The sequence below is a fragment of the Ochotona princeps genome, chromosome 11, assembly GCF_030435755.1.
Source record: "Ochotona princeps isolate mOchPri1 chromosome 11, mOchPri1.hap1, whole genome shotgun sequence".
Lineage (NCBI taxonomy): Eukaryota > Metazoa > Chordata > Mammalia > Lagomorpha > Ochotonidae > Ochotona > Ochotona princeps.
The window spans coordinates 41,965,234-41,990,339 of NC_080842.1; the positions used below are offsets into that span (position 1 = coordinate 41,965,234).

General features: G+C 45.1%; 1 protein-coding gene and 1 long non-coding RNA gene across 4 annotated transcripts in view; one reads left to right on the forward strand and one right to left on the reverse strand.

The window, feature by feature from the left end:
* The window catches only part of PINX1 (PIN2 (TERF1) interacting telomerase inhibitor 1), a 74,977-nt gene extending 67,204 nt beyond the window's left edge, over window positions 1–7,773 (reverse strand). The window contains exons 1-4 of the mRNA XM_004579296.4: window positions 7,658–7,773; window positions 5,741–5,850; window positions 3,999–4,091; window positions 2,273–2,351 (exon numbers count right to left, since the gene is read on the reverse strand). Of these exons, the coding sequence (XP_004579353.2) occupies window positions 2,273–2,351; window positions 3,999–4,091; window positions 5,741–5,850; window positions 7,658–7,676 (301 nt within the window). The 5' untranslated portion in view covers window positions 7,677–7,773. The remainder of the gene's footprint in view (window positions 1–2,272; window positions 2,352–3,998; window positions 4,092–5,740; window positions 5,851–7,657) is intronic.
* Window positions 7,774–10,208: 2,435 nt separating this feature from the next.
* Window positions 10,209–25,106, forward strand: part of LOC131481395 (uncharacterized) — a 28,742-nt gene continuing 13,844 nt past the window's right edge. The window contains exons 1-2 of one of the 3 annotated variants that reach the window (XR_009246293.1): window positions 10,209–10,708; window positions 14,913–15,035. This is a non-coding gene — a long non-coding RNA (uncharacterized LOC131481395). Of the gene's footprint in view, window positions 10,709–13,995; window positions 15,036–25,106 lie in introns of those variants that run through there. The other 2 variants (XR_009246292.1, XR_009246291.1) reach the window with 2 other exon arrangements.

Below are 25,106 nucleotides of genomic sequence, written 5' to 3' on the forward strand. Positions count from 1 at the left end.
ATGTTCCAGCTGTTCCACTTCCAATCCAGCTTTCTGTTTATGGCCTAGAAAACCAACAGAGGATTCCCAAGACCTTAGGCCCCTGTACTCACGTGGAGACCAGGAAGAAGTCCCTGGACCCCAGTTGCAGATCAGTTCAACTCCGGCTGTTGCAACAATTTGGGAAGTGAATCAGCAGATGGAGGACCTCTCTGTCTCTCCTCTCTCTAAAAATCTTTCAACTAAACAATAAATAAATCTTAAAACAGCAAAAAAAAAAAAAAAAAAAGAGAGAGAGAGAGAAAGGAAGAAACAAAGATGGTCACAGGGGTGGTAGTGTGGCACAACATGTTAAGCCACCCTCTATAACATGGGCATCCCATATGAACACTGGTTCAAGCCCCAGTTGCTTCCCTTCCAATCCATCTCCCTGTTGAAGCAGCTGGAAAAAAAAAAGAGAATGAAAGTGCTTGGGCCCCAATGCTGTCCCTTAAACAAATATTCTAAATGCCATTTCAGGACTGGAGTTGGCAGTTTAAAAGGCCTGGTTTGGATTGATTTTGAAATGGAAGCACCCCTGCATAGTGCAAATTACAGCAGGGTGACTGGCTCCCTCTAGTGGTCTATGGATTAGTCACAGCAGCTTTCCTAATACTGAAGACATTTGTACACCTCAGGCAGAAAAGGAACCTGCAAAGTGAGAGGGGTCGGTGCCATGGCATAGTAAACTAAGCTTCTGCCCACAGTGCCAGCATCCCATTTCAGCACAAGTTCAAGTCCTGGTTTCCCATTCACCTCCCTGCTTATGGGCTGAAAAGCAGCAAAGGATGCCTCCCACATGAGAGACCCAGAGGAAGTTCCTGGTTTCTGGCTTTGAATTGACTCAACTCTGGCTGTTGGGGTTATCTAAGCAGTAAGCCAGCAGATGGAAGATCTTTCTTTGTCTCTCTTCTCTGTAACTCTACCTTTCAAATAAAAATAAATCTTGGATCTGGAGCGATGGCTCAATTAGTTGATGGGCGTTGGTTCGTGTCCCACCTGCTCTACTTCCCATCCAGCTCCCTGCTTTTGGCCTGGGAAAGTAGTACAGGATGGCCCAAGGCCTTGGAACCCAGGATCCATGTGGGAGACCCGGAAGAAGCTCATGGCTCCTGGTTTCAGATCAGCTCAGCTCCGGCTGTTATGGCCACTCGGGGAATGAAACAGAAGTTGGAAGTTTCTCTTGGTCTCTCCTCTCCATAAACCTCATCTGCCTATCCAATAAAAATAAATCAGCCCTCAAAATAAGTGAATAAACAAATAACATCTTTTAAAAAAAGGGACAAGCCCTGTACGGTTTGTAAAGTAGTCAAACCTGGTAAAGACAGAAAGTAGAATGGTGGTGAGCAGGGACTGAGTCTGGGGAGCCACACTTAGTGGAAACAGAGATTTGGTTTCACAACACAAAAAGAGCTCTGTGTACCTACTGATGAGAGCAGCGCATCAAAACCCTACGCACTTAACATAACGTCACACTTCACTGAACTACATATGGTATTACATATGGTAAATTTCACCATATGTAATATTACATTTTTTACAAAGTAGTCTCAGAAAAAAAGCCTAGACTTCTTTATGAATATACAACAGAATTAAAGTTATATCCTTGTCTTCCACACAGCCAATGAGAAAAAAACTTCTGCTAAACTCTACACTTCTGCCAAATGGCCAGAGGCGGGGTGGGGAGGCCCCATCAGCCTTGCTCTTCCCTCTTCCAACAGTGGTACCACCCTCTTTACACAGAAAGGCTATGCTGCTCTTTTCCCCTCATGCAGCTCAGCTATGAAATATGCCTAGAATCCCGCCCTTAGCAACAAATGTGACTTCCTTGGCAATGTGAGCCTCTTACAAATTGTGAAAATGAAACAAATGCTGCTAGGCTGAAATCAACAGGACAAAGGGTTTCCTATTAAGCCTTCACTGGCTACTGCTTAAAGGCCTCCTTGCTTTGCATTTTAAAAACATCTTGCTCATAACTAAGTATTCCTGGAAAGATCACTTTATCAAATCCGATATAAACTGAATCAATTCATCTTACCAGGCTCAAATTCTTAATGGGGAAAAGAGTTGCATTTGGCTAAACGTTCACTGAGTGAAAACACCATTAAAACACAAACAGAAATAAGTATTTGCAATAGCTTTCACCACTTCACTCACAGAGTTCAGCTGCTTACAATAAAGCGCCATAAAGACCTTTCACACTGAGATGACATCTTCTATAAATCTGATGACTGACGACACTAACGTTTCCTACCTGCAGTTTCCTGCCCATGACAAGTGTTCAGCTGAGCCAGGAGCTGGTTAAAATCATCCTGATGAGCAATCCAGTTATCCTGAAAATACCGTAAGAACAAGGAGCATAAAGCCTGGAGTTTACCTGTACTGAATAAAACAAGATACATTTTGCAGTAAAGAAAATCCGATAGTTAACATACAATTTTTAATGGTTCATTAAAATAATATTTGAAAAAAATCTACATGGATTCAAGCAATGTGATCTACCTGGACCAGCATTAAAGAAGAGGTTTTTGGCCAAACCCTGGGTCCAAATGCAGATGACTTATTCCTAGCCAACCTATACTCAAAAACCAACAGGCTACCTATGTGCTAAATATTAAAACAAAATCCTTTTTCTCCACTTACGGAAATAATATGGCTCAAAGGCCAACAGCAGTGAGACATGGAAACTCTCCTCTTTGACCAGGAGTATTAAAAATATTTGGCAGGTCCAGCGCAATAGCCTAGCAGCTAAAGTTCTCGCTTTGAACGTGCCCCGGGATCCCATATAGTCGCTGGTTCTAATCCCAGCAACTCCACTTCCCATCCAGCTCCCTGCCTGTGGCCTGGGAAAGCAGTCGAGGATGGCCCAAAGCCTTGAGACCCTGCACCGACATGGGAGATCTGGAGGAGGCTCCTGGCTTCGGATCGGCACAGCACTGGCCGTTGCGGTCACTTGGGGAGTGAATCATCGGACAGAAGATCTTCCCCTCTGTCTCTCCTCCTCTATGTATATCTGACTTTCCAATAAAAATAAATAAATCTTTAAAAAAAAAATATTTGGCACAACCGTAATGACTTGCATCAGCTCCAATTTTAGAAGGGACAAGGGAGAACTCTGTCTCCTGAAACACTATGCATGCATTTGCACAGAGGCTGGCTACTAAACTCATTACAACAATCTGATTTTATAAGAAAATGTGGATCTCCAAAGAAAATAAGTAAGTCTATGTTATCTGTCTGTCAAAGGCTACATTCAAAATCAACCTTGCACAAATTCTTTCCTTTGGTTCAGAAAATCTGTGCTATACCAATCCATTTAGCACTACTGAACAAATCAAAATAATTCAACCTACCTAAAGTAATTCTTTCAATTTTCTGCCGGATTCTGCTGTCTACAACAGTATAGGAAGAACACTTTCACCTTTGATACTTCCCAAAGGGAACAGTGATAATCAAAATGAAAAGCATTGTAGTCCACTAATTTTTAGTGGCAGTGTTACATTTTTGAAACGTCAATTTTCAAAAACAAATGTGAATAAATTCAGCTGCTATACACTGAAAGTCAGACTAAAGCTGCAGACACGAGCTCCACTTTCTCGAAGTCCTTTCTAAATTACAGGTCATCAACCTCAATGATACAAGCTAATATTGGAACATGGGTAAGAACAAAAATTCCTTGCTGCTCTGAAATGAGTATTCCCATAGGAAGAAAATGTTTTGCAAAGTTCAGCAAAAAAAATAACCTGATTCTCTTAGTAACGAGCAAGGAAAGCCTTCTCAAGGACAACAGGGCAAGTGGAAAGACACAATGAAGATTCAGCTTAAATGGGGATCTTTAGTTATCCAAAATATGGTCAATACACATTTGCACATTTGCACAGATAATACTGATCAATCAGTGTGAGTGGATTAATAGCTCATACGCATTCACAAAATCAAATTATATAAGGACGACAGCCAGCAGGCACAATGCTGCTCACCTCATTATTGATCGTAGCTCCAAGGCCCAGGTGATTATTTTTAACTTGAACTTTAATATGTTCTGTGGCTCCTTGTTCCTGAGCCCCCAAACCCTGGAGAGAGTAAACACAAAGCTGGCATTTTTTGGTTTCAGGTAGAGAGATTCCCTTTTCCATCTTTTATCAACTGTTTAATTAGTTACTAAGGATCTAGAAGACGGCCCTAATGGTGAACATAGTTGAGTGGATGCTCAGAAGGTAACAGCCAGGAGACATTTCCAGTAACACATGCCAGTTCTTCCAACTGAGACCAACACAAGGCCCACACCAACACTACCAGTACATACCTCTGGCCAATGCTCAGCAGCAGACCACTGCTACAAAACAGAGGCCCATCGGAGGGGTTAGGAGTCCACAGCTCTGCCCATCAGATACTTTCACAAAGTGACACTGAGAAAGGAAGGAGAGAACTCCCAGTCCACTGCATCAAACAGCACTCCGGCCTCTGGAAGATGTCCCCTGTGAGGGGAAGACTAGTGCAAGATGCAAAATGGGAAAGGCCTTGGTGCAGAGTGGACCAAGAGGAAGTAAGATGACAGAAAGGGGCTGGATCTCACAAATGGGACATTCTTGGAAGTTTCAGTAGGAATTTGCTAGATTTTTAAGTGGGAATGATATAATTTAATTTCCAGATCTTTAAAATTTATTCTGTCTTATATTAACTGGACCACAGCAGGGAAGCAGCTGAGAGGCTGCTGAGAGGTTGAGGGGTTGGCAGGGACTAGACCAGCGTGGCAGTCTGAATAAAGAAGAGTATCAATTAGGGGAGTGGAAAGTTCAACAGCTGAGGAACCAAGTGTGACATGTGTGTGCAGACAGATGGTAGCATCCCTCTGTGTCATGGATGGAGTACTTCTATGAAAAGGAAACTTTTATAGGAAATGGGGAAAACTCCAGGCAGAAAACTGATGAATCTCTAAGGTTGGAGCACAGAGGACAGAAGGGGACTGTTACAGAGCTGAAAGCATGGTGCAGGAATAACAAGACCACCTGAATTGAAGACAGGAAATGGCTGGTGGCTGAACAAGAGCCAGCATCAACTCTGGGAGTGGCCAGTGTGGTCAGGAGACTGGGTGCTGTGGAAGCCCAGAGGGAAGTATTTCAAGGAGAAAGTAGTCCATTGTTTCCAATGTTGTTAGTGGATTAAACCGCAGGAGAACAAAGCCAAGGCCTGCTGGTTTGACAACAAGTTCACCACACACAATGACAAGAACCACTTAGGTGCAGACACGGCAGAAACTCCACCTGGGTTAGCAATACACAGAATGTGACAAAAGAGAAGGCATCTGTAATCTAGTTACACAGGGGAATAAACCATCACTCTTAGCAATAGGAAACTGACGGTTGGGTGTGATGCTGTTTGTAGTAAATTTAGAAGTTTCTACTTACAGCAGTTTACATAATAAAAGAGCTGACATTTAGAAGGGTCTTCAGAAAGCCGATGGAAATGCATATTATGGAAAATTATGCAACGATTTCAAAGTCCTTCTGCTCCAAAATAAATGTAATTTTCACCCCAAATATCCTCACATCCAATTTTGTCATCACATACAGACTAAAACTTATTTCTGTAAAGTCACTATGGATCTAACACAAATTCCTCCCAGTCTCCTATGGATGTCACACATGTATGTATGTCTGGAATGTCCGGATGTATAGCCTCTTTAACTGGCTCCGTTTTTCCCCACTTTGCTCTCACATACCTTTCCTTTAGACCACCCCATCTTCTCTAGCATCCTCTGGCCAAACTTGGAATCATCATTGCTCCAGGCTGTATTTCTTGGATCCAGAGCCCACTTCTGCTTCCGCCGACCTGTAAATGAAAACATGTCTCATCACACACACGACACGTTACATATATTTTATTAGACATGGTATCAGATTCCCCATAGAGAGGATTATTAATGGGTTGATGGTGGCTTCTGATTTCCTCAGTAATTCAGAACACAAACTGACCTTATAAGAATAAAATTAAAATGTTTGCCGTAAATGCAAGAAAATACTTGATATACCACACTGAGCCTTCGACTTATGTCACTGGCAACAGCAAACACCTGTTAACACCGGTTCACCAAACAGAGTAAGCAAGCAACAGTAACCATCCCTGTTCACTGCTGTCTACTACATGCCAGAGACTTCACACACATGAAGGACGATCCAAAGTAACCCAAGGAAGGGAGATGTTATCGCCTTCTTTCAGAGAAAAATCTGGGGCTACAGGAAAGAAATGTGCCTAAAGCATCCCCCAGCAAAAATCAGACCCTTACACAAATCCAGGTCCTACTGACTCCCAAGCTTTGACAAGCATCCCTAACACACACTGTACAACAGTCACTAGGACCTGCAACCATCTACACAAGACCTACAAATGACTCCTTCTCATTGAATGTGCTCCAAACCCATAACTTATTCCCTGAACTTCTAGTAGAGGTGGTTATTCTAATGCCACAGACAGCTCTATGTCCAGCTGACACCACGGTAGAGCTGACATGGCAGGCCTCACCCCTATCCTCTGCAAGCCTCTCTCACGGGACCAGTCCTGATTTCAGAAGCATTCACCATTCTCAGAGTAGACAGGAGGGACTCTCGGGGCCCAAATAATGTGGTTTTTGATGAGCACCTGGTTCACCTGGAAGTCTAGACCTTAGGTCAAAGCTAGGCCAATGCTGTCTACATGACCAGCTCCCAGAGAAAACAAGCAAATAAACAAAAAACCTGGACACCCAGAGTCTAGCAAGCTTCCCTTGTGGTCAAGGGCATCCATGTCGCCGCTTTCCAAATCAATGACTTGGGGGCAAACCATTTTTTGCTGGTGCAGAATCAAGAGAGCGCCCATCTCATTCATCTGGTGCTCCCAGCCCTTCGGTGGTTTCTAACACAATAGGCTGCTGGTAGCATTGATTTCACAACATCCCTGTGGCAGTTGCCGTTGGCATGCGAATATACAGCGGCTCACGACTCAACTTTGAAAAGTGAAGCGCCGGCTAGTCGTGGGCAAAGCACACTGCCATCTGGTGGCAGCAACCTAAGTTACAGATACCATTCAACAGTAGCCTCCCCAGATAAGGAATTAAACGACTTCTCTCCAAAAACGGGTGTTTCAACGTCCAACACCAACTGAAGGATGTTGACGCTAAGCCTCCGAGGATGGGGTAATTCCAACCAAGCAAAAATCAATCTTGGAATTATTCCCTAACCCTGCACCGCCACCTCTCGTGCCGTACCCCAAGGCTAACGTCTTGTGCTTGACATTCTAACGCTTTTCGCCTCTTTTCCTGGTGCGACAACATCTTCAACAATAGGACTTCACAGCCTGGCACGAGCCTTCCCCGCACCGAGGAGGCTGAGCCCCCCGTGCCCGCACGACCGAAGGCGGCAGAGCCAGTTCCGGGACCCCGCACGTGCCGCAGCTCGTCTTCGGGACCCTCGCAGTCGGACAGACTAGCAAACCCGCGGCCAACTTATCTGGGGACGACAGGCCGAGAGGTCGAGCCACGCCGAGCCCAGATTCCGGCCTCCGAGACCCCTGCCCGGAGTGTGCGCGCCGGCCACCCCAGTCCCTGCCGCTCCGGGCGCCGTGAGGGCCACCCAGCACCTGCACCCGCGCACCCCACACTCACGCTCGGCCAGCATCGACATGTTGCACAGCCGGGGGACCCCGCGGCTTGGGACCTGGCGACTGCCGGGCTGCGGGCTCCGGGACGAGGGAGAAGCGGACAAACTCTCACGCCGGGCAGCCGGCAGCCGTCCCGGCGCGTGCTACGAACGTCATCAGCGCACGCCCGCCCCCGCGACCACGTGGCGAAGAGGGGACGAGCAGCTGGTGGACCGCCCGCCTGCTTGTGTCCACGCAGAGCGAACGCGTGGGAAGGGTTAGCTGGATCATCGGCGTGGTCAAATCCACGCTGGAAAGAAGCCATGGACTCTGTGCTCCAGCCGCTCACAGTCTCGGGGACAGCGTTGGAAAACCTTAGTTAGAGGGACATGGCAATCACTGCGCTGAATGCCCATGTTCTGTCTTGTTTTTTTGACTGTACGTCAAGACCTAACGCCAGTAAGACTGGCCCACATGAATAAAAGCACCAACAACACTTGTTGGCGAGGTTGCGGGGAAAAGGGATCCCTACTCCACTGCTGGTGGGGCTGCAGGCTGGTACAGCCTCTATGGAAATCAGTATGGAGAATATTCAAACAACTCAAATTCAACATACCGTATGATCCAGCAATAGCACTCCTAGGAATATATCCAGAACACTTGTTTTATGAGAAACCAACATGCACTCCTATGCTCATAGCAGCACAATCAGTAATTGCAAAAACATGGAAGCAACCAAAATGCCCATCAACAGAGGATTGGATAAGAAAGCTATGGTTCATCTACTCCATGGAATACTACTCGGCTATTAAAAAAAAACAAAATGCAGTTCTTTGTGGCCAAATGGGCCAAACTGGAAACCATAATGCTAAGGGAAATGAGCCAATCCCAAAAGGTTAAATACCACATGTTTGCCTTAATTTAAGATGATGTGATGTTATGTATAACATGTTATGTTTTGAATGTTATATGTTGTGTATAAACTAAAATTGAAGTATAGGTGAGGTGGTCACAGAAGGTGACTGGGAACTCGCATTTACTTTTAACATATTGGTTACTCATTACTATGTCAATTAATTCCATAATGATGTAAATTTTTGCTGATGGTATGTTGGAGCTTTCAATTGACTGGGATGATACTCTGCTGGCTCTGTCTTCAGACCAGAGAGGGTATACCTAAGAAGCCGTTGAACTTGACTGGACAATAAGATGCTGGACTCTATGTTTGGTATACGCTTGCAATGGGGGAATCTCAACTGAACTTGAGCTGTGGTTATGCAACTAGGTGGAGGAATCCACCATGGTGGGGGGGTTTGGGGAGGGGTGGGGAGAACCCAAGTATCTATGTAATTGTGTCACATAATACAATGTAATTACTGAAGTTAAATAATAAACAATTAAAAAAAAAAAGATTTCTATTGATCTGCCCACTTCTGAGTCCAGTGTAGATAACGGGCCATAGGTTCCTAGAAGTTATGGGAGATATCCTCGGACGTGGCTGGGGTCCGCAGTGACTGAGGGGAGGGTCTAGAAGAGGCCTTAACCACAGTGCACAAATACTTCACCAGAAACTGTTTTGGGGACATTTCTACAGCCCCCTGAGGACGTTTGTGATTTATGCAGTTACTTGACTGCATTAGTGCCTTAAAAATAACACACAAAAAATGCACTTGTGAAAAAGTGTTAACCATTTGCAAATTGGGTAGATACCCCATTTTTAAAAATCCTGCTTTTAAATGGTATCTACAAGAGTCCACACTCACAGACAGATACAGTTCGTGTAGGTATAGAAACTTCTGGAAAATCTCTGACTCACAATTCATACTGGTAGTGTCAGCAGGATGGGGGAAGATTTACACAGTGTGCATCTCAGTTTGGTCAGAACTTCCCAGTAGTCACAACACAAAGTACATCTTCATCATCTCAGAGTTCTTTCTATATGTCTCTAGTATTCACTAATTGGTGAAGAAGGGCATATTGTTTTGCGAAGTGTGGCCTGCACGTACAGCAGATGGAAGTGCCCGGGCTGTGGGGCGTTTAGCTCCAGCTTACCCACTCAGTCCATGGGATGTTATGAATGCATCATAGGTGCTCAAGACAGAAATCTGTCAACACTTGGAAACCACATGTCACCTTTAGCATAACCCTGAACAGAACCATGTGAGTGTGCACTGACTGAGAATGACATGCTACTGTCCATGGTAGGAGTCCTAGCTTACACAGCTGGCATCACCTCTGCTCCAATAAGAGTCCACATTTTGTATTTGTTAGCGGTTTGGCAGAGGAGGGGGTGGGATTTAGGGCATGTGTGTTACCCCTTCCCTGTAACTTATTCTGCCCTAAGACAAAGCTATACTGAACTGACAGGATTTGATTCCAGGACAACAACTAGACCACATTTTTAGTAGTCAAGGTCACCAAGCATGCTAAAAGTCTTGAGCCATACTCCAGGTTGTGACTTTCTGTCTCTTGGGGCAAAAGGAGCAGACTGGTTGAGCAGTATCTCTTAACAGCAGGATTTCCCCCGTCCTTTCTGTCTTCCTCTCGACATATACAAGTGTGGTTTGGTGGTGGATATTTAGCCACATAGGAAAGGAGTTAGACCAGAGAAGGAAGACTTAGTTAGGGTGGGAGCTCAGACGTGGATGTCAGTTCAGTTTATCAGAAGTCATGCACTAGGATGGACATACTATGCCCAGGTAACGGCAAGGTACAGTCAGAAGCAACTTCGTTCATTGCTCTCAGCTCTTGCTTGATGGTCACTTCCATTTTTCCTAGAACTTATGATTCTTAGAAACGGAATCTACAAGGTAAACTCAAAACCAGTGATGGAGAGGACACCTCCACACGCTAAGATTTGGCTTCTATTGGGAGACAATGTTTACAAAGCCCTGGTTTTTGCCATCAATTGTGAGAAAGCCCTAACTTTTCTATCATCTTCACAGTGTCATGGCGTGGTGATAGGGACACTGCTGTTCCTCCCTTCCACCCCCGTCACCAAGGCTTCATGTGACAAACTCTTCTTTATTGTGAGGGACTAGAACATGGAAATTTATTGCAACTATGGTGTCTAGAGGTGAGGGCTTCGGGAAGTGATTAGGATTAGATAAGCTCACTAGGGTAGAGTCCTAATCTTGAATCCTGGTGGCTTTGTCAGGAAAAAAAGAGAGAGAGAGAGAGAGACACCAAGACCAGAGGGCTCACACAAGTCTTTCTGACTCTTGCCATGTGAATGTGCTGTCTTGGGACTCTGTGCCTGCAAGAGGATTGCCTGCAGACTTTAGGCCCGTTGACCTCCAGAACCATCAAATAAATCAACCTCTTTTCTTTATAAAGTTACCCAGCCCCAAGTATTGTGCTACAGTAACTCAAAAGGCGTCAAGAACTCCCCAAGGTCTTCCCTGGCCTCATATTCACCAGCTGCTTACTGGGCCGTATTCTGTTTTGCCTGCCTTTTTTTCCCTCTCCTGTTTCTCTCATCTCTCCTCCAGATGTCTGATCTTAGCTGTCATCTGAGCTGCCTGTTTGTGCTGCCCGTCTTCTCATGGTCTCTTGCTTTCCCTTCAAGGACTGTTTGTCTCTCCTGATTTCAGCTAGCCCTCTTGGGTCTGGGTCTTAGTTTCTTTCAGGTCCCTTGCCTGCCACCAGAACCGGCTATATGGCCATCTCGGCCTCAGGAGCTCTTCATGATGGCTTCTTGTTCTTGGGCTTGGCATACCCATGGTTAATGAGACCCAACATGGTTCTGTGTAGACCCCATGGTTGTCACTATGCCCCTTTCTCTGCCCCCCAGAGTGTGTTAGTGGGCTTGGATCTGTATGTCTAATGTGGTTGGGTGGCAGTTCAGTGTGGTAGGGAGGAGCACAGGTATCAGGACAGACCTAGGGACCAGGCCATGACTGTCACTCACCAGGCAAGGGGATCTGGCCTCTCTGAGGCTCATTCTATATTCTGGAAAATGGGGGATGATGATAACACCTAGCCACATGGGATCATGTACTTCAGGGTGAATGATAAATAACAAAGAAGTAAGGATAGGAACTGGCATGATGGCACAAGGGGTTAACTCACAGCCTGAAACAGCAGCATTCTGTATGAGCATTGATTTGAGTCCCAACTGTTTCATTTCCAATCCAACTCCCTGCTAAGGTGCCTACGAAAGCAACAGAAGATGGCCTAAGTGCTTGATTTCCTATACTTGCATGGGAGACTCAGATGGTGTTAAAGCTCCCGATTTCAGCCTGGCCCAGTCCCAGCTATTCTGACTATTGTAAAGTGAGCCAGTGGTTGGAAGACTCTCTCTCTGTCTGTCTACTTTGCAAATAAATCAATAAAATCATTTTATTTTTAAACATTTATTTATTTTTATTACAAAGTCAGATATACAAAGAGGAGGAAAGACAGAGAGGAAGATCTTCCATCTGATGATTCACTCCCCAAGTGACCACAATGGCCAGTGCTATGCCAATCCGAAGCCAGGAACCAGGAACTTCCTCCAGGTCTCCCACATAGGTGCAGGGTCTCAAGGCTGTGGGCCGTCCTCGACTGCTTTCCCAGGCCACAAGCAGGGAGCTGGATGGGAAGTGGAGCTGCCGGGATTGGAACCGGCGCCCATATGGGATCCTGGCGCGTTTAGGGCGAGGACTTTAGCTGCTAGGCCACCACACCGGGCCCTAAAATCTTTTTAAAAACAGAGAAAGCAGATATTACAGCTGTGTATTAAGCAAGGGTCTGTGTTTAAGCAAGTCGTGCATCAGAACACCCTGACTACAATCCAAATCCTTGCCAACTTTAAGCTTTCCTCTTCTCTGCACCAAGATCCTTGTGTTTATCACAAAGCCCAAGGGAACGTTCAACTCCAACATCACAGGGTATGTGCGAGCTTTCCATCTAGATGAGAACTGCCTTTGCACAATTGCCAGAGCTGTCTGCAGACATTTTGAAAATAATGGTTGGATAGGGAAAGGTGCTGGATGGGTTAGAACACAGGGAGGACTGGAACCAGTGGGGGCTGCTGTTTCTACCTGTGAGCTATTTAGCCCTGCTGAGTCAACTTCTTCACTTCTAAAACAGGAATGTCAAGAGCTACTTTGGGGCTGGTGGAAACTAATGAACATTTAAAAAAAACAGTATGAGCAAACTTGGTAGTCGAATCAAGCAGGGAAGAGCAGTGAAGGGGAGGGGAGGAGATGGACAAGATGCATATAGCAGAGGAGAGGGCACCAACAGCCTGTGGAGCAGGAAGGAACAGTCTGTGAGCCAGGAAGTGAGACTGCAGTGAGTCTACGGACACCTTGACCTTGGACTTGCAGCTTACAGGGCTGTGAAAAGTCAATTCTGTTGCATGTTAAGCTCGCTGTCTATGGGATTTTGTTAACAACAGTCCAAAGACAAAGTCTAGAAACATCCATGGGATGTTCCAGTATGACTACTTCACCAAGAGCAATCACTCAGAAAAGGGTCTTCTATGAATGCCGTTGAGGAAAATATTAAGTGGATAAACTCAATTTAGAAAGGATTTGACTTGAAGGCAATTGGTAAGAGACTTCCACATCTTTTTCTAGAATCCAGAGTGTCTGCAAGTGGCTGAATCTTCTGCACACCAATGATTGACCCATCAGTTTTATAACAGGTTTGGAAGAGGGACTTGGAGATGAATAGATGGAATTTCTGTTTCTCTCTTGAAAGGCATGTCTCCAGACTTGCTCTCCTATAGGACTGAAGTAATAATACATTAGTTAGCACCTGCTTCATTCAATGCCAATTCACTCGTTTAGTACTTGAAATCCTCTACAAATTAGCCGATTGTCCAACATTTTGCATAATCTTAGAAGACACTGAACATAGAGTGGAGGGAACCAAAGGCAGCTTCCTGGAGCTTCTGTCCTCCTAAGATGAGAGTTATAGAAAATCCTAAGTCTAAAAAAGATAGGAAGAAGCATAGGGAATTGAGAGAATGGTGAAACTGAGAGGAATTGATTGTGAAGAGCTGGCTGTCCAAAATGTGGTGCCACCCTCTGTGGTCCTGGCCACCCCTACCTGATAAGAATGCTTTCCTACCCACTGCTTTAGGGAAAACCTGTTGAGGAGAAAGAGCTGACAGAAGAATGGATACCCTGAAGCCATGTTTCTCCTTCTGCATCTCGGACATGGCATCAATAGGAGTGGACACACAGAGATGTGGTGCAAAGAGTATTGCGGGACTTGAATGGTCTCACCCTTTGGATGGATATTCTGCCACACCCTCTGTTCCTGCCAGCTCCCTGGCTTGTCTCACCTCCAGCCCACCATCTGAGAAGGAGGGCTTTTGTGTTCCCCTACCACAGCAAGAAGCAAGCACTCTCACGGAACGGCAAGAATCTAGCTCACTGGATGTCAGAGCTTGGTCTGAAGGCAGGGTGGCCCAGGGATCCAGGTGGAGAATCTGTGGCAAGAGACATTGGAATGGTGGTAGGAGGGCAGTGGGGGAGTATGTTATATCCAGAAACACCAGAACTTGTCTGCCTTGCCCCATCCTCACAACCCTCCTTTGACATACTTTAGCTCTTTTCATTTTATCTGCTTTGGGTTGTCCTCTACTTGCACCCTCAACCTTGGAGTGCCAGTCTCTGAGTAAGTTGGCTGGTTCCAGGCCTGGTTTTACTTGGGGAGGGCTGCACATCAGGATGCAGTAACTGCTTTTAAGGCTCACTCACTTACCTCCTTCTTCTCCTCACTTCCCCTTTAGCATTGCTTCCTCTCCTAGCATGAGGCTGCTTTCAACTCTCAGGTGCCAGAAACCTGTGATCCAGCCAGGGCATACCCTCTGCTCACACTGCCACCAGTTGGCACCCAGAACGTTCCACTCCACCATTCTCTGTCCCTCCCCAACCATGCATAAAGGAAAAGCACACACACACACGTGTTATTAAAATGAACTGTTTATATTATCTCAGTTGAGTCAATACATTATAATGTATTAAAATGGAAAGGTACAAAATTGAAATAAATACTTTCTGATTCATGTATAAATCTTTTTTTTTTGTCAAGATGACTTTTTTTTTCTTCAGTACATGTCACAAGAAAACATTTAAAATGACACCGAAACAATCATTGAAATCATGGTGCATGGAGGAAAAAGGTAAAGAAAACAACTTTTGGCTTGTTTTTGGCATGAGACTTTGATACAATTTGGGTTCCCCAAAACCATGTGAAGGTGGTAAAATAGAAATGCTCAAAATTGACTTAAAAAAATAAACAGGCTTTACAAAAAAAAACCCTCTTTTTTTTTCTTAACCCAGCCACTTCTCTACATGGTCTGCACTTACAATAGATACATTCATTATTGTCCAAGGGAAGACAGCGACTGCCTTTCATTTTAAAGAGCTCGGTGGAGAGGCTGAAGAAATTTGCTGCAGCTGAAGGTGAGTCGAATGTTCCAGAGAACAAACAAACAAAAAGGTCTGCATGGTCTTCAGGAACAGCACTGAGCATGAGGAGGGTGGAGGAGGGGTTGATGGGGAAGGGGAAGAATCTGGGCAGAGGTGGAGGAGGAGGAGAGGGGGGAGTCCAGATCTGAAGCAATGGAGACTGGGTTGTCAGCAGTGAAAATGAGGGCAGAGGGGTGTCCGCACTGAGCAGTCCTGGGTTTATTCTCAGCCTGACAACACTGCTCTGTGAGAAGCAGGCAGACCCTGGGCTTGCACTTTGTTCAGGCACAGCAGCGTTGAGGGTGTTAGGGTCAGGCTTCTGAGGCATGCCCCCCGGGAAGGAGCTTCTCCTCTGGTTCTGAGTGCATACTGGGTGACTGTTAAGGCAATAAGGACTTCAGCCAACTAGAATTTAAGGGCAGCTAAACTCAGCCAGATCGAAGGGCAACAGAAAGTGAGAGGGATCCCTTTGTCCTCAGCTCCCTCTCCCCTAAGCCCAGGAAGCCTTACTTCTAAAGCTCACATATACTGTGCAGTAGCTCTCGGCTGGCCCTCTAAAAGGCTCCATGGAAAGAATGTCTATCCCTGAGCAAGGCTTTTGCTCCCCACAATCTTTTTTCTGTGGTCACCCAGCTGGCAGGTGGGAGGTGGCAGCACCAGGGTTTCTGCAGAAGCTAGGTCAAGACCTGTGCTATCAACCATTTGGCCTTCAATACCATGCGTCTTGCTCAGCCAGGCTGGGTGCTCCCATGTCTCATGAGCTGCCCACACTCAGCTGGGGAAGAGAACAAGCCCTCTGGATCTGGGAATGCGCTCCCTAGACCAGATGAAAGAACAGCTCCAGTGTGCATGGGAATGTGGGGTCCTGGCTGGGCTTCCAGGGAAGTACCAACTGCTCCTTGGCCTTGAGTCTGTTCACAGGGACAGATGTAGAAGACCAAACAGCACACACAGAAAGGCCGTTTCCTTCCTCCAGGCTCTGGAGTGCAGGAGATGGCCAGTTACCTCCAAGCACTGCAGGCCTGATAAACAGGCACACAGATGTCCTTTACCCAGGACCACCTCCCAGCAACAGGCTGGGGATGTGACTGCCTGCTAAGGTTCTGGAGTTGGAGAGTTGGTTCTCAAGTGGGTGCTTGCCAAAGGGTACAACTACCTACTTAAGCGACCTTGGCAGGTTAGACAGAGCCCACCTCCATCCTCCAGCACTTGCTGGCCACCTTGAAAGAGCTTTCCATGAGGGGTCTGGGGCCTGGGGGAGGGGCGATCTGGTGGTCTGGGGATACCATGCTCTTATGAATCCTGGCCACTCCAAGCTGGGGTGCTCATGGGGCCAGCATGTTTAAGCCAGCATTTGTAATACCCAGCCCGCTGGGGTTCCCTGCCAGGTCTTTCTGTGGTGGAAATCATCTTGTTTGAGCCCTAAGCAAAGCAGGAAATACTTTATCCAGACATCTGAGAGTTATAATAACAAATCAATAATATAAAAAACAGTAGGGGTAGAAGAAGATTGGCCACAAGTTCATGATCAGAGTTCAAATTGCTTGGTAGGTTTCTGTGGGAGTTCCTTGTACTATTCTACTTTGATAAGAGTTATCTAACTTAATCCCTCATCACCCAGACAGAACCCAGTTGGGTAAGGGTAGGCAGTTACTACAGAGATAGCTCCTGAACTTGGCTGTCTTTGCATGGTTATGGTATGCTGACAGAATGTATATTTTGAACTCAGGATCCTGCTGCTTGGCTCTGTTCTTTACCAGGCTGAAGGACAGGAATATATTACTCAATGCCGCCAATTGGCCTTAAGGAACATGGTAGTCAGGGCAAGAATCCCTAGGTCCATGGCTGAGCTTGCTAGGTGAGGACAGCAGCTGTGGTTGGGGTGTTACTGCACATGGGGAGCTGGTCTGCAGGCAGACTGCTGGATGTGGTCTTGGCATTACCGTGGTGCCTATGGGTAGACTTGCTTAAGAACAAGGGGAGAAACACAGAAGCTCTACTGATTTCCAGTTCTGAAAACAAAGCAGGATGTTCCAAAGCAAAGCTTGATGACTCCCAGTAGGTGGCTCATATGCTCATCTTTGGATGAGCAGAACACCAGATGTCTTGATGGAAAGGTCGGTCCAGGATGAAGAGTTGTGGCCCAGCAGTGCCATAACAAAACAGCCTGCTTTCAAGATCTGTCACGTGTTCTAGCTTTAAAAGATAATAATCATAGTCACTATTATTTATATGACACAAATGAGCTCGGGGACCATGGCTCTTACCTGGGCCTCCTGACTGCTGTAAGAGCTGGCTTCCTGGGGAACTGCCCTCAGCTTTGGTCAGTTGTGTATGCTCCTTTCTGCGTTAAGCCCCTGGGGGGTGTTCCTCAGCCCAACATTTCCAGAGTAGAACCCTGGCCTCAATTTCCAACTCTGAAGTCTGACAGACTAGGATTGCTCATCTCTTCTCCTAGAAATCACCCCAACCCCTGAGAAAGGACACTAAAGTTCACTCCTGGGTGCCTGGCCAGGGTACAAGGCTGCTTTCTGGAGTCTGACTGGGTGCCTGGTGGGGGCAGGGTGTCAAGGGCTGGAAGGGCAAGCCCTTTGAAGCGAAAAAGCCCTTTGAAAATCTGCAACTCAGGGACTTTATCTCTTTCGAGAATCAGCACCATAAGCTAATAGGAACCAAAGATATTTCTCCATTTTTGGTAAGAAAAACGCTTTTAAGAAATGGAGGCTGGAGGTGGCGGGGGCGGGAGGCAAATAGGCTCCACCAGGCTCTTCTTGGTGATGACCCTGTTAAAAACTGAGGGGTCTCTGTAGCAAACTGCAGATTTGATTCTGAAAATTCAGATAGAGATAAGGTCTAGAAAAGAGCCAAGCTAGAGTTAGATTTGTGTAGGCTTTAGCAGACAAAGCTCCAAGAGTCCAGGAAAAGAGAGAAGACCAGCCAGGGGCTTCTCCACCTCTCAGGGGGTGGGGGAGGCAGTGAGGCCAGGAGGCCTGCCAGCATTGTTGAGAGAATGACACCTGTCAGTGTGCACGAGTGAAACACACTTTGACCTCTGGTGGCTCCAGAGAGGGGTGCATAAAAATGCACATCCAGGAGGAACTTAGAGTCAATTCTGAAGACTTGTTGATCGTACAGCTTTGGATATCCTTAGATTTCTAAGACAACTGTGGAATGTTCTTTCTGGAATGAACAAGTACCCCCAGAGAGGAAGGCTTCCAGAAAAGTGGGGGAGGATGAGCACGAGCTGTGCAGATGGATGGAAGTACAAAACATCCTGAGATGAGACTAAGTAAGGGTCGGTTACAGATTTAGATTCTACTCTGTTTTATTTTCATTGTTCTTCTTTATCCCTTAAAACATACAGGTAAACAAGACATTAGCTCATTTCTCACCCAAAATTCTAGGCCTCCTGACTTACATAGGATTGGGTTAGGAGAAGGGGATGTGCATATGGACCATAATTACATCAAGTGTGAGTCTGGAAAATGTCATCTGAGTTTCATGCAGTAAAGGGACCCTGAACTACTAAGGGTAACTCAAGAGAGGGACAAAAGAGCCTTGGGGTAACTCAACAGAGGGACAAAAGAGCCTTGGGGTAACTCAAGAGAGGGACAAAAGAGCCTTGGCAGACACTGTTCCCTGCTGTTTTCTTTGGGTGAATTACTTTCTATAGGGTTTGTTTTCTTCATCTGCAAAGGGAGGAGACTGGGCCACATGAACTGCGAAGTTCTTTCCAGCACTTACAGTCTGTGCTCCTAGAGAGCTGATGTCTATGTTGACTAGACCTGAATCCTAGATCATGAAAGTCACTATTAGCCTTGCAAAAATCAAGCAAGCAAATCTTATTCCTGGAGAATGATGAGAACATTTTCCAATAGGTTCTTGGGACTCCTGGTCAGTTACCAGCAAGCTCACATTGCTGCATCTGAATTCTGGCCTTGGAGGAGCTAAGCAGGAGAGGAGCAGCAAGCCACCATGACTCTGTGGAATCCTGTCCTTTGGCAGTCAGCAGGAAGTGCATGCAAACCTAATGCAGCATTCAACAGACTGTGAAAGATGCCCACCAGCAGAGGACACAACTGGGATCAATGCTTAAAGTTGCGCCCGCCACTCAGGAGTGAAATGTCAGTGAGAAAGGGGTGTTGTGAAGTGCTTCAGGTCAAAGCTCTTCACTTTGAAGAGAGATTTCCTTGGCCACCAGGATGGAGTTTCACTGCCAACCCAACAGTACAAGGATTTCAGAGGACTGAGTCTGCCTCCAGCCTTGAGAGACACATGATTCTGCCCCAAAACTGGCATCTACAAAAAAAATTGAAATTGGAAGTATCTATCTGGGTGTGTCTAACACCAACTGTGAATGTGGATTCCTGATAATTAGGGGGAGACAGACTATAAGAATTCTGAGTATGAAAACAGAGGATAGCAAACTCTATAATTTGGGGTAGTGGAGAAGCATGCCTATGGATTTGGATTTGGAGAAAAATTACAACTCTAGGACAGAGATTCAACTCCGCTTAGCAGAAAAGTTGCCTGCCAGTTCTGTCTCCTCTCAAGTTGTGCAAGGGCGACCTTGCTGAAGGTCACAGGGTCACCATGGACAAAAATCCTGGAGTCTTTTAAGACATGTCTGTCTCCTGAACAGGTCCCGATGTCTGGGGAAACAGAGGTGATGCTGCGAGCATTGTCTCCTCACATTCATCAGTTAAATGTCTTACATAGTTAAAGAGCCACTTCTCATTTCACGTGCACTGCAGACTCAAGAAACTAAAGCTGCCTCTCCCTACCCAACACTGCCTTTCCCAATGTTACAAATAGGGAAACTGAGGCAAAAGTAACAACTATGTGTTCCTTGGTCTTCCTTTCAATCTGGTGATACTCCTGGGAGGAAGTCCTAGGATCTCTGAGACCTTCAATAGCTTCCTTTGTCCTTGTGCTCAATCGTATTTAAAGTCTGTCTGTTTGCTTATATATCCACAATATATCCTATGTAATTTTATGTATAAAATATAAATCATTCTTAGCTTCCCACTTCACTTCTTGTCCTTTTCTCCTCTTTTATATAACTAGATGGCGGGTGGGAGATGTTCCATGGCAAGGGAAAAACCACAGTACTGCTCTGGGCGGACAGGTGATGGCCCTTGTCCATGGGGTCCTGGGGTGCTTCAGATCTGGACTGTACAGTCAAGTAAATGGGACGCAATTCAACAGAAATCAGCAATGGAGATGTCAGTGCCAGACGAAGTGAACTTCCACAACCTGGTTTTAAGGAACAGTCAGTACAATAGAGATAGATAGATACACTATGCTGAATCTTGAGTACTTAAACAAGTTTAAATAGAATTATGTGAACTCAAAGCAGACAGACATCATAGGGAAGAGTCTGATCAACAACCAGTCACCAATAGAATCAAAAAGTAAACCGGCCTTGTCACTGAGTACCTCCACAACATTTCTCAATGCACTAAGTACATTTTAACCATGCAAAAAATACACAAACATCTTAACTAGGTTGTGTTTTTTTGTAAAAAAAAAAAAAATTAAACACCAACATTATGCATTTTGTTAATTATATTGGTTAAAGTTAACAGCCAGTGGCTGCTAAATATCAGATACATCATATACATATTTTTATACAGAATCTGGACAACACAACATTACACATCAGAGAGAGAAAGAGAGAAAAAGAGAAAGCGATTACTTGTTCCTTTGTCGGTTTGTTGTTGTTGCTGTTGTTCAGTAAAAAAATAAAGGAAAATATGAGAAGCAATGCTAAGAAGGAAAACACTTCAACAAGTTAGGAATACATAGGGAGAATTGCTCATCAGAAATACAGGAGGAAAAGAGTTCATATTCAGGTCTGTGTCTAGAATTTTCTTCACTAAGAAACCAAGGAGCACAACAGGTGTATTGGTTTGGAAAAGCAGAAAGAGCGCTAACATCATGCTGTCTGGTTCCCAGCACGTTTTCAGCAAGAAGAAAAAAAAATCATAATCACAAATTAATGTCACAAGTTTTGTTTTCAAAAATGTCCTCCCTTACCCAGGAACCTGGGCAATTGCAGGGGTAGGGGGCAGCTCAGTTGAGAGAGTCCTTGGCAAAGGTTTGGCCAAAGCCATTGGCCTTAAATTAGTTGGAGATATGAGCTGTCTGTGGGAATTCACGCAATGAAATATGTCGTCAGCTTGCTCCGTTTAGGCAAGATTTCCCGTTGCCAGCCAGTGATCTGGCCGAAGACACAAACCCCCATGACAGGTTCTGCTAGCCAGGCCCCAGTCCTGCCCCTTAAACAGTTGGCGTCAACAGAATCTTAAGAAATCAACCTGGAAAGAAAACAAGACCTTGAACACAAGCTATGGAAGCACTACCGTGGTCACGGTTGGATACAAAAATGTGAAAATTCAGATGTAATCAAAAATACAAAATCAGTTTCAATAAGATTTGCTTTTTTTTAACCATTACAGTGCAAGGTTTTTCAAATTACAGTAAAAGTTATGTGTCTGCTTACAGTAACTAGAATAAGTAGCTGATTTTGTTCTGCTAGAATCAGAGGTCCCTGATAAGTGAGAATGCACCAGTCGGAAATCAACCCCGCACAAGAAATGGATATCGTAACAGAAACACAGTTCATTGCGGTCGTTACCCCTTGCAACAGTATGAAAAGAATGCTGTCGGTTGCACAACTCATTAGCATGAGGCTCTTCTTCGATGGAAAAACATAATAATAAACAGATGGCATTAAATTTCCAATAAGAAAAGGACTGAAAAATGGGGGCTGAATGGTGGAATATCTGAAGAGAGTTTCCCATGTCACTGAGCTTTTCCCATTGTATTTTTCTAAAAAAAAAAAAAATCATGATTTTGCATGTTCTCTTGGGGGCAATGCTACCTTGTGCTTCAGCCCTTTTGTCCCAGGCTGTTCGGAGAAGAAGCGGCACCACCTCACTGAATGAAAGAAAAATATAATGAAAGTCACACTCCACTGTGCCAACAAGAACCACCCTTCTAGGAAGGAAAAGGAGAACCATGAGGCTGGTGGGAGGAGGAGGAGGATAAGCTGAGGAGCCTCCATTTGGCCAACAGATAACCCTCACCACGGCCATGGTTCTGCTTAGACTCCCATTTTACCATGTTCTGGAAGGGAAGGGAAGGAAGGGCAGGTGTCAAGAGCCTCAAAAGACATCTGAGCAAAGAGCTGCCATTCCCTCGGAGCCTCACCTTGGGGTTAATACTGGGAAAGAACAATGTGGCTAAATACTTGAGCCTTTTAAAACGTGTCCAGGTAACCTTCTTCATGTTCCTGTTGCAAAACATGGAAAAAGCAAGGATGACTCTGGCCTCCTAGTAAAGACCCTACTCTGGTGTGGCTACTGTACAGCTGGACCTCCCCTTCATGTCCAAGAGGAGGGAATGGACATTTGGCACCTTGGTACAGAAAGAACACCATGAACTAGTGGAAGTCACACAGCATGCCTGTTAGCCTTTGGCCTCGTAAGTCCCGTCTCTAGCTTCCTCCTGGTACCCAAGCCCAAGAAAAGCACTCTGAAACCACTCGATTTGTCTCTTCCTATCTCTGTCCTTCCCGACAGATTAGGGGCAACCTCTTCTTGACTTGTGTTAAAATAAAGCTATCTTAGACAGCAGGAGGCTGCCATCTAGGGCATGAGATTAACCAGTCCTACATTGAGGTGTGGGCAGCAACCTATCCAATCTCCCCTGCGATGTGCCCAGTGGTTTAATCCATCTGCTTCCTACCAGCAACTTGTCTGCCTATAGATGAAGAAACCCTTTACTCATACCTACAGCAAAAGAAATGGAAGAAATGCCAACTCCTCTCCCATGTTGAGAATTTTTTTCTATTTTTGAAAGATATGTTCTGTGAGACCAGGAAGCACTCAATTAATTGGTTAAGATCTGGCCATTAAAAGAAGTTTCCTCAAAATGTTGCTACCTTATTCAAGAAGAAAAGACTGCTTCCCTAGAATCTGAGGCTCAAGGCTCATCAATGTCCACGCTACTTGGGGTCTTGCTCTCACTGTAGAGGTCAACAGCTATACTCAGTCCCAGTACATGGCTTCTTCTAGCAGGTGGACTGTGGTTATTCTAGGAGTTAGTGTCTCAGGCAAAACACCCTCACTTTTTGTGAAGAGTGCTTACCTACTCACTCATCTCTTTGTTTCAAAGAGATCTGCCTTTCTGGGATTCCAGATCTCATCTTATCCTAAGCACTCCTGGAATTCAGCACTCCTCCATGATTTGCTGTAGCAAATGGTTGTCCTGAAAGCATTGTGCTCTTTGCACAGTCCTGAGGGCCTGGCCCTAAACAGTGCAGAGGTAGCACTGTCTGCACATTGCTCTGGGTGACACGAAGTGGCTGGTCTCTTTAAGTCAGCTGAGGTCTCGAGGTACCACTAAATACAAGTCTTTCCTCAAATGAAGGATTTTCAAAAGATACAAGGTGTTTGGCCTGGATGGCCTTAACAAACACTTCTTTAAAATGAACTAAATCTTTAGAGCTCTGGCTAGCCAGATGATCAACACTCCAAATGGTTTATTTCTGATTGGCAGTGTGTGGCTGAAACAACATTTGATAATTTGTGACCACAGATGTTTTTACAAGAGGAAAGGCATGGAATGAAATGGAAGGATGAGATGATAACACAGTATGGATTACCAGATAAAAGCAAATGCTCCCAGAGTCCTGAAAATGCCCCCAGCACAAGCTCGGGATATCCCATCTTGGCATGTGGGACCCTGTGGTTTTATTTGTCCCATATGATGCAGCCACCACTGGCTTGCTGAAGGCATTCCTAGAATGGAGTTTGAAAAGGAGACAAGGTCTGTGTCAGGGTGTGCAGGGGAAGGTTGGTCACCTGCATTCAGTGGGCTTTGTTTTGAACCTCACTGACTGGAGTATCATATTTCAGCTTAGACTTACTCAATTTGTGTTACTTGGTGTGACCTCAGGCAGGTTAACCTCTCTGAATTTGTGTCCTCATTTTTACGTTGGTTATGACTTCATGGTATTATTAGAAGGATAAGATACCGCCTGAGAAAGCATTCCACAGGCGTTCCAGATCTGTGATGGACAGCCTCATTCAGCTCTATTGAGCATCACATCTTAACCAGAAACAAAGTTGAGTACTTTTCCATCCTCACAGCATGTCCTTAGGGAGACAATCACCTGCTCTAAGTGGAATTGTAAAGGACAGTGAGCTCTTCAGGCATCTTTTTACTTACTTTCATTTTGTTAGAGCAATCACCTCTGTAGAGCCAATGTTTCTGATTCTCATCTCATGACATACTAGTGTGTTGTTCTTCACCTCAATATATTCACACTGCTTGACCTCAGTAACAGAAAATGGATTGGAGGCAGAAGTGGTTTTTTCACCGTCAAGAAAGATGTTTTGAGTAAATTTGGAAGGGCAGCAAGCAGTTGGCATCATGATTTCTTTTGAAGTAAGAGAAAAATAGAGTTCAATATTTAGGAGATGTTTATTTTCTATTCCAAAAGTTTCTCCCTGGGTTCTTACACTTGTAAATGTGAGGGTAGGCTAGAAAGGGAAGAACTAACTGTTTTTCTCATTTAGGGGATAAGTGGACTTTAGGAAAATATAGGACTTTAGATATATCGTTTCCATTTTTTCAAAAGAGGGAACTGTGCATGAGTTGACAAGTGGGTACTCCAACTGCTGTACTTCACTGTAGAGCAGTGTGAGACTGACTGGAGAGGAGGAGGGGCTGACAATACAGCTGTGCATGGTGCTGGAATGCTACAGTATAGTTTCCTAAACTCATTTGCATTTTTATATAGACAAACCATTCTCCACCTCGTTTTACCCAGAATACTTAAAGAGTGTCTGACAAACTCATGGCAGAATTTAATGGTCCTGCTTACTGCTTGCAACTAGGAAATGACAGGGAGAAAATAACTCTATTTCTCATTATTGTTATACAGTAAAGACTTCTCAAAAACTACTTGCTACTGACATAATCTTTAGATTTAAAATAGACTTGGGGATAACTATATGGTGTTTTAGGCACCTGTTAAGTGATGAACTCAATGGA